We start from the raw sequence: 9,094 nt of genomic DNA on the forward strand, positions 1-9,094 counted from the left end.
TATATACATATATCTGTAGGATTGAACGTGCAAAAGAATGAGATGGAATACATTACACAGCGTATTGTGCGTATGTATGCACGTGTGTGTTGTGTGCCTGCGTATTACGAAGTTCACATTCATGCATTCACATGTATTGATACGTGTATTTTTATTTACTACACTTTTATCGAAGTAATGTAAATAATCCGAATAATTACAGATATGTGTTTGTTTCTCTTATCATTTTGGAAGATGCGTTCATTTACCCTCTTTTTCTATTCGATATATATCATAATTATCGTTCGTAATTTTTCTCAAAGTTGTGCCACAGAGAGGATTGGGGCATGGATCGAATCGATATCTTTAATACCGATACCGTATTGTAAATCGCTACACTCTAGTCTTTGATGATATCCAGTTGAACAAGTAGAACTTGGTTCAACTAGTTATGTATCTACCACAGTGTCTACATGAAGCATGTCCTTAGGATACAAATTTGAAGAATTCAAAAGAAAGGATAGTCTCACAGCATGAACAAATTTTATAGCGTTACAAAATATATCAGAAAATGGCAATAGCAGATTATAGAACATGGTGAAGTACATAAAGAATCGCATAAGGTGTTGCAATATCCTAAACAAGAATAACGTGTTTCATACACGTCGACATTTCACGGAAGCTTGTCGTTTTCTTATTCGTTTGCAGCTAGAGCAACCATAGTGAAACGGACTTCATCAGGGTCGCGGGCCATGTATTCACGGCACACGCGGACTGCGTCATCCAAAAATGTATCAGCGGTCGAAGCTCCGTGATTAACCGGGATCGACTGCCTTCCATCTACAAAAACATGAAAAGAAGATTCTAAAATTTCGATGAGTGGGTACGACAAAGAAAATATATTTCCAAATAAGTTAGCAAGTATCCAAGATTTGAGATGGTTCTGCAACTCGGTACTTTCTTTTTGTAATTTCCTTCGTAGAAACCTGGATCTATGTTATGACTCACATTGACACACTTTTGAACACGAAGATTGGGTAAGTGAGATTCATTAATTAGATAATTTTTATATAGAAATGTATTGACTGTCTAGAACATCTGTAAAATCATCACGAAGTTACGTAGCGAATTTTATCTTTTCGAAGTTTTGATCGATCCAAAATTTTTCTTATATTATCTTATAAAATGTCTTACGTAGAAAATACGAACCTAACTCGTACAATGATCCATCCTTCTCGACAAATGTTATGAAATGATGATTGACTGGGGAATCGTCACCAGGAGCCTGAAATATCAAGAATAAAATTAAATTTAATTTATTGCATTTGTTTTCAAGCGATCTAGAGATACAGCATAAGCAATAGCTTTATTCAAATAATTAACAGAATATATGAGGCATACATTTACCTCTGTCTGTCCTTCCTGAGCTAGTTCTTTGTGGGTATCAATAATAGCCTCTGATTTAGCAAGTAGTTCGCCACGCTCAAGGGGGGAAAGTCCCTTGGTGCTATCCAAGAATGATTTTAGCTGCCCATCTTCCAGTTGAATCCTGTGAATATATAATCTGCCGGTTAGTGTGGTCGTTTATTGACGTGGAAGTTGATTAAGTATCATGATACCTACTTATCACTGTTATTAGCTACTCCATGAATAAGTGCAACGGTGCCACAAGCATTAGAGACACATTGTTTCATGTAATATATGTCCTCAGATATTTTTTGTCCATCCTCTTTCAGCTTGGCCTCCCTATCATTTTTGAACCTATCTGACTGCAAATGTAGATACACCCAGACACTTGTCTTTATTTACTATAACCATATAGGTGTGTGCCTCAAGAATATTTTTACCTTGTCTGTAATCGGATACAGGAGAATAAGAGCAAGAACTGGCCTAGGTATTACAGCCAACAAGTCAGGATCCACTCCATAAACATCAACGATGCCCCAGTTCTTCGGTACTCCAAGTTTATGTAGAAACTAAAATACAAGCAGAGCCAAGAAAGTTAACGCACCATATACCCAATTTCTCAACAGCTGAAGCATAAAAGTAATAAAAAGCACAATGAACGTATTGAAACGGAATATTGTTGGAAGCATCTCTGTGTGACAGTTAACAGTGATCCTTCTTTCGCAATACGAGATTTATAAACAATTGTAGACTGGGGCGAGAAGATCAACATGTCTCTAACGTTTTCGTTAAAAAAATATACGTGCACAAGGAACTGTTTGATAGCTAATCAACTAGTTTAAAATCAACACTTAGCCGATAGTTAAAGGTCAACTCATCACCTTGGTCATGACCTGAAACAAACACAAAAACGCATTAATGGTTTCGTATATACAAAAATAAATGTGGTACGAACAGTGTGGGGTGAAAATACCTCTGGATTCGACTCTAACGGGACCCATGCCATGATTTACGGTAGGAGAAAATTATTTCCAATATACACTAACGAAAATCAAGCTGGCAGATTTCAAGAATTGCGTCTGTTCAGTTTGTCGGAAACTCAATGATATCCTAGGATGATATCCTCCATTGAGTATGCTATATTCCACTGATCCTGAAGAAACGCAACCTTGGAAAAAATTTCCTGTCGCTCCAACGGGTCAAGTGGGCGAATTGTTTTGTCGGTAATTCACATTCATCGCAGTGTTTGTCGGTAAGTGAATAAGTTGCTGTGGTGTCGGGCCGAGAATGGTAGATTCACCGTCTCTTTCTAACATAATGTAATGGAAAGGAGAAGAACATCTTGGTCGGTATGGCAGCCGTACCAACACTACAGGGCTGAGTTCAGAAACCTTACTCGAGTGACTCAGTATCGTTGTGTCTTTGTTTAATCTCATGTGTTAGACAAAGACAGTATGATATCCGAGTTCACTCGGGTAAGGTTTCTGAACTCAGCCCAGATCGCGTACTGGTCGGCTATAATTATGGCTAATCGAGCGTATTAGCAATATTTACCTTCGGCACGCGGTCCCGCTGACTTACGATTCATATTGCAAAGATCTTCAATCGACGTTGCAAACTTACGCTCAACGCGAAAAGACCCACTTTGTTTTCTTGAGGCAGAATCTTAATATTCGGAGTGTGAAAGAGCGGACATGGGAATATAATTTCAGAAATATTCTAACTTCTACTTGATATTTCATGCAGAAGGAATGGTACTTTGAATAGTTGATTATGGTGCAGAAAACTGGAGATCCTTGCAATTCCAGTAGAAATTAGCAATTGATGAATGCGTACTGTCCATGCGATCCATCTTGATTGGCGACTTATGGTGTCTTTATGATGCTGAGCACTAATGATAGGTTGTAACCTGGTAAATGACACCAGTTAAGCTATTACTAGACCGTGGTAATGGTGAAATATTTCACTGATATACATTAGCTTACTAACAGAATTTAATAATCTGATGCAATGAGTTATAAATCAAGCTTTCTCCATCAAGAGTTAAGGTAAAATTCACAAACACACTTGTAACTGGTCATTTGTTCATAACGTGGAAAATCAATAAGGTGGGGGTGATGGATTTTCAATTTATTCAACCAGGACGATTTATTTTTACATTTAATACATTCTACGTCGTTTAAATCACAGACTACACTGTAAAATATCTGCGCCTATGTTACATTTATACAATAGCTATGTAGATGTGGCGGTCGTTAAAGTACCGGGAACATTGTTTAAAATTACGCGCACAGGCATTGGAAAAATAATTGTAATAAGCAATGACAAATTGTTTGGGCTGTGTATAATATATTCTCTCCAAAGACCATGTCAAAGGTTTTAAAACGTATGAACCTGATACTACAGGATCATTTATTCGTTGCTGAACACGAGTGTAACTGATGCAGCCAGCCCACCCTGGTACTCGCGTAAGAGGCTCTCTCGTAGCCGAGTCTTATGTTCAGCAATGAATAAATGACCCTGTAGGTACGCACTAATATATACGCGGATGCGAGAGCCGTGGATTGCAGTTAGTATCACATTAGCCCCATACATCTCCATATTTGTTTGTCTCTTTGTTAGGAATAGGAGGGGGTGAAGACCTTCGTGTCGGTGGCTCTGTACGTGAGTCGTTGGCGATAGAGCTCATCCTAAAAATGAAATACACGATTTATAGAGAAATGAGAATAGAATATATTAAATTGAGATTTTCAAGAATTTGTTGAACGTGATTGCACTTACGGATTGTATTTTTCTTTACTGGCTTTCAAATAATCTTCTCTGTTCCTACCCCTTAGCTCGGCATACGAAACTGCTGGTTTTTGTATGTAATTTTCATCGAGTATATTATCATTCGATGCATCTAATCTCGGACCTGAATATTCGATTTTTTATTTTATTATACAATATTATACCCATACGGGTGTGCAAATATCAATTAATAAGCAGCCCCAATGAGCTGTTGTAAAATTCAGTAAATATCTACATGCATGCATATGTTTGTATTTTCAACCACGCCTTGGTTCGGTATGTGTGCATCAGGGTGTTTCAAAAAAACGGATTTTTTTTTTTCTTATGGTGTCCAAAAATTGATAGTATATCTAAAAACAAAAATTTTGGCGACAATATGAGCTCTTAATATCAATAGGAAGGTCTACCTATATCCATTTCTTTATTTTCCATTTAAATAACATGGGAAATTTTTTTTTTCATTTTTGAATTTTTATTACTTTGGAACGGTTCATCGTAACAACAATCTGAAACAAGAGATTTGTAGGAGATTTCACGCTCTACAAAAAACGTCTGAAGATCAAAGTTCCTCAAATCAACCGTTTCTAAGATATCAGCGATCAAAAATAACACTAATCAAAAATTTCAAATATTTTCCAATAAAACTACAAAAAAATATCATATGCCATATTTATATTATTTTTCATATTGGCACCAAAATTTTTGTTTTTAGATATACTATCAAGTTTGGGAATCCATAAGAAAAAAAAAATCCGTCTTTTTTTGAAACACCCTAGTGTGCATATTATACACAAAAATGTAGATAGATTAAATACTAAACATTCGAGTAACTATTTTTCCTCTGTCGAACGTTTGGATAACGACTGTCGGTTTCAATGTGAACTTACCATTTAACTCATTACCGGTATAACTGTCCATATTGCTGGGTGAATTGTAAACATCAATGTCGATTGCAGAATTCATTTGTGCATTATTTGATGGTTTAATCGGAGTGACGCCAGTAAAGTTTAGATTTGAATCAGTTATTATTTCTGTTGTTAGACTGGATAGAGAAATCAACAGTTACATATTTCAATAAGAGCATGTGTAATTTTTACTTTTCTCTAGACATGCTCCATCAAAATGTATTCCTTGCATTAATCAAAATTCAGCAATGCTTTATTTCTTACCTTCCCATTGATTTTTGTCGCATAATGGCACCAATCGGACTGTCCGGAAGATTCTTAAATTTTTCTCTACATGACGGTAGGGCTGTAATTTTTCCTACAAAAAAACCTACCACAGACGCAACTCCAACCTTGGGATAGATACCAAACCTTGGGTGAACATTTAGCCTGAACGATTTGATACTTTGGTAGGCCAACCCTCCGAATGTAATTGCACCAATGGTACCATTAACATTGCTCTTACCACGGCATTCAGCCAATAGTTTCAACTCATCTGGAGTAGGTTGATAATTCTGCAATGAAAATAAAATTTAAAATGATGTACGCCACAAATAGCATCGGCCGAGTCTGTAAATGAAAACTATCAGGTTCGATGGCGCAAGTGTGATACAAATCGCATAGACAAACGAGCAGAAATTAAAGTTTGCGGTAACAATAAAAAATATATGAACAGAGTCCAACAACTGATTGACAATTGTGTACTTTAAGCAATAACAATTTTCATTAGCTATCATCGCGTTCATCACCATTTTCTACCCAACATATCACAGATTATACACGGCTGTATACACAAATTATTTACATGTGGCAGGCAATCCAGAGGTAGTGAAATAGATTTTTCATTTCTACAGACATTATTTTGCAGTAATGCAACACGTCGTTACACCGCACAATTTAATTGCGCAACGTAGTCACCGTTAAGCCGTTGACCAGAGCACAGATAGGCATTTGTGGTAAACTTTATTACAAAGTATTGCAATGATAATACGTAGTAGCATATGGCATCAGGTTTATAAAATTTCTGATAATTGGTGGCATCAAATAAGAATACTATAAGTGTCAAAGACAAGTGCCGGCCTACAGATATTGTGAATTTCCACAGTCATAATTGAGGGTTATACAGGTTAACCTGTCATTCGAGTAAAATACCATTCTTTATGACGAATCGAAAACATAAAAACTTATTTACTTTGGGTAACGAATTTACTCGTGAATTTTCATCGACCGGATTATTGTAGACATTTTCCATGACAAATGTAATGTAAATGCGTATCGTTAGTTCCAAATGGTAATATTACGGAAGCTAGAGAAAGGAGACCTAGCTCCGTATATAACGAACGGTCGCTGTTTAGACGCGCTATACAAATATACCACGGAGACTAGATATACGGAAAACTATCATAATGCATAAGAAACGGCCGAAAATTTGCAGAACGAACTTTCTACACTAGAGGCGCTGGCATTGCTGATGTTATATTGAGAAGTATCGAGATTATGTAAGGAGGAGGAACACCATGTATACAAATAGCTGCCTACAATAAGATGGCACAGGTGTTTCGAATGGACCGAAAAAAATTAATGGAGTGTAAGGCTTTCTAGCAATTACATTGCAAAATCATTGACCGATCGATATTGGGCATCCCTGCAACCAATGGCACTTTGGTAGAAAAAGCGACGCTAGTGGTGAAAAAAGAAACCTGATGGGTACTATTTTAGGCGGTAGATTCTGTCAATTCTCCCGTTTGATCTCCTCCTTCTTATATACTCTCCACATTTAGAACGGGAATGCCGTGATCATGGAGATTAAAGGTAGTCTCCATGGCCGTGATACAAGCAATAACAAACGGACGCCATCAACTTGATGTTAACGTCATCAGCGCTACGCGCTACCCTGGTGGACATTGTGCGAAAATGATATTTTTCTCCTTATTTCTGGACGTATATAAAGCCAAAACGCCTATGTCGTTCGTCTTCCTTATATCTAAGCTCTATGACGTATACTGTGAAATTCTGATATATCTACCGATATGTAACTCATATTAATACAAACTTATATCAGAGGACGTACCGTCCGACGCGCCTCTCGAAAAGTCGAAGAATATCTGTGAGTATAGACCCGTACAAGTTCGTCGTTGGACCCGCGCTGCTGCAGCGTGCAATAATCATGCCCAATTCTACCTTAAACTGGTGCTACAGGAAAAGTTCCCTCGCTCTCTCTCTCTCTCTCTCTCTCTGTCTCTCTGTGTGTGTATGTGTGTGGGTGTGTGTGTGTGTGGGGGGGGGGGGGGGGTGTGCGTGTGTATACATATACTGTCTAATATTGCCATAGACATAAATAAAATATCTATCTATCTCTCTCTCGCATTACGGCTTCTGCTCGGTGCACGGCCGGGCACTATCTCTACAAGTCTATGGTCTCGTCACCGACGCCCTACTCAGCCCCCTGACACTCACCACTGCTCGTATACTAAAAAATTGTACGCGTCTTGTCCTCGTTTTTTAGTTCCTCTACGTGGCGCTAGTAGACTTCTGACACGCTCGCTGCCCTCGCTGACCGCGCGCAAGCTCGTCAAGTAACTACTATCATTTATTGAGATTACTGTTGTCTGGTAACTAGACCGCAGCGACAACTGGTGGTGCCGCTAGAATTGAAATTTGCACTCGCTAAGCGACACGAATAATTGTGGCTCCCAGCATAGGAGTTTCCAGTACTCCGTGCCTGTATATAAGACTGTGCTCCTACCCCTCTGCTATTTTTTGTCAACTCAGGATCGTACCAGATCGTAGCGCGGTTCATTTGAATGTTGGCCACTAAAATATAAAATATAAACGCAACGTATCTCTACATATTTACAGGGTGGGCCGAAAAAAATGGGACTGATTTGAAACGTGAATGAAGTGCAGACGTGTTGACCGATTTTCAAAAATTTTATTTCCCTCGAAAACCGAAGAATGATTTTTTTCATTTCGAGTTTGAAAATTTCCAAAATTTTTGTTCGGTGTTGAGGTACACGCTCTTGAAAAACGGGTTTTGAAGAAGTTGCTAGGACACTGAAAAAAATGAATATTAAAGAATGTTCAAATCGATTTTCTTCAGAAATTGTGATTCAAAGATTAATTCTGGCATTTCAGAAACCCTCCGAAATTTTATTCACACGTCTTAAAACGTTTCTTGTAAAATTGGAATCAAAATGCGCGCTTCAAAGTTAAAATTCGGTTTTCAGGCCATCAACAAGAAAGTTCGCCATCAGAAAAATCGGTGGCAAATGGTGTCGAGAACTTGACCAAAATTGATTCAACCAACGACCGACGACTATAACCACCAGGCAGATATAACGAACATTTTCGAATTTTCGAGATGGCATTACGGCTGGCTTTTTTGATACTGGCGAATTACCTAGAGCATCACATTTTCAGTCGTGAGAGAGAATCATTCGCTGAACCGTGGAAGTTGAAGTCATATAGCCTGTTGTCCTTACTCTTCGGTGCACAAGATATTGCATTCTGGCGAAGGAGAGTTCACTGCTTTAAAAAAATGCGAAATAATCGATTGATTTTTACCGATTCAATCAAGTCGTGTTCGATTATTTTTTTGGACGCGCGATTAATCGCCGCATCGATTATTTTTATCTCAGTGGTCATTGCTAAACACAACACACTCATATTTTAGAAATCTTAGTTCGGTAAGCATCATTATACCTAAAATGAAGAAAATTGCGACTTCTGCCCCAATTTTTCGTTACGATAACGTTACTAATTTTAACCTCGTTTACGGCAGTGTAATACTTAACCGTAAATCGTGGACACATTGAACCTTACAGCTGAATTGTGCTGCACATTTGCTTTTTCGCGTTGATCACATTAATTATTAGAAAACTTTGAGATTAGAGATCAACGAAATGAATGACAAGCACTGTGTCGTAAATTTTTTTGTAATGAATTGAACGAAAGTAAATTAGTCGATGAATCGT

At 37.8% G+C, this 9,094-nt stretch overlaps 2 protein-coding genes across 2 annotated transcripts; both read right to left on the reverse strand.

Moving 5' to 3' along the window:
* Window positions 1-505: 505 nt before the first annotated feature.
* On the reverse strand, window positions 506-2,529 carry LOC107220418 (ubiquitin carboxyl-terminal hydrolase isozyme L3). The gene is made up of 7 exons (XM_015659010.2): window positions 2,360-2,529; window positions 2,268-2,279; window positions 1,827-1,955; window positions 1,603-1,748; window positions 1,387-1,528; window positions 1,189-1,264; window positions 506-819 (listed from the first exon to the last, which is right to left on the reverse strand). The coding sequence occupies exons 1-7, from the start codon at window positions 2,390-2,392 to the stop codon at window positions 674-676; spliced, it is 684 nt and encodes a 227-aa protein (XP_015514496.1). The 5' UTR covers window positions 2,393-2,529; the 3' UTR covers window positions 506-673.
* A 986-nt stretch (window positions 2,530-3,515) lies between these two features.
* LOC107220420 (OCIA domain-containing protein 1) lies at window positions 3,516-6,510 on the reverse strand. The gene is made up of 5 exons (XM_015659014.2): window positions 6,313-6,510; window positions 5,346-5,635; window positions 5,064-5,218; window positions 4,168-4,300; window positions 3,516-4,076 (listed from the first exon to the last, which is right to left on the reverse strand). The coding sequence occupies exons 1-5, from the start codon at window positions 6,370-6,372 to the stop codon at window positions 3,968-3,970; spliced, it is 747 nt and encodes a 248-aa protein (XP_015514500.1). The 5' UTR covers window positions 6,373-6,510; the 3' UTR covers window positions 3,516-3,967.
* Window positions 6,511-9,094: the final 2,584 nt, after the last annotated feature.

Source organism: Neodiprion lecontei, chromosome 2, assembly GCF_021901455.1.
Source record: "Neodiprion lecontei isolate iyNeoLeco1 chromosome 2, iyNeoLeco1.1, whole genome shotgun sequence".
Lineage (NCBI taxonomy): Eukaryota > Metazoa > Arthropoda > Insecta > Hymenoptera > Diprionidae > Neodiprion > Neodiprion lecontei.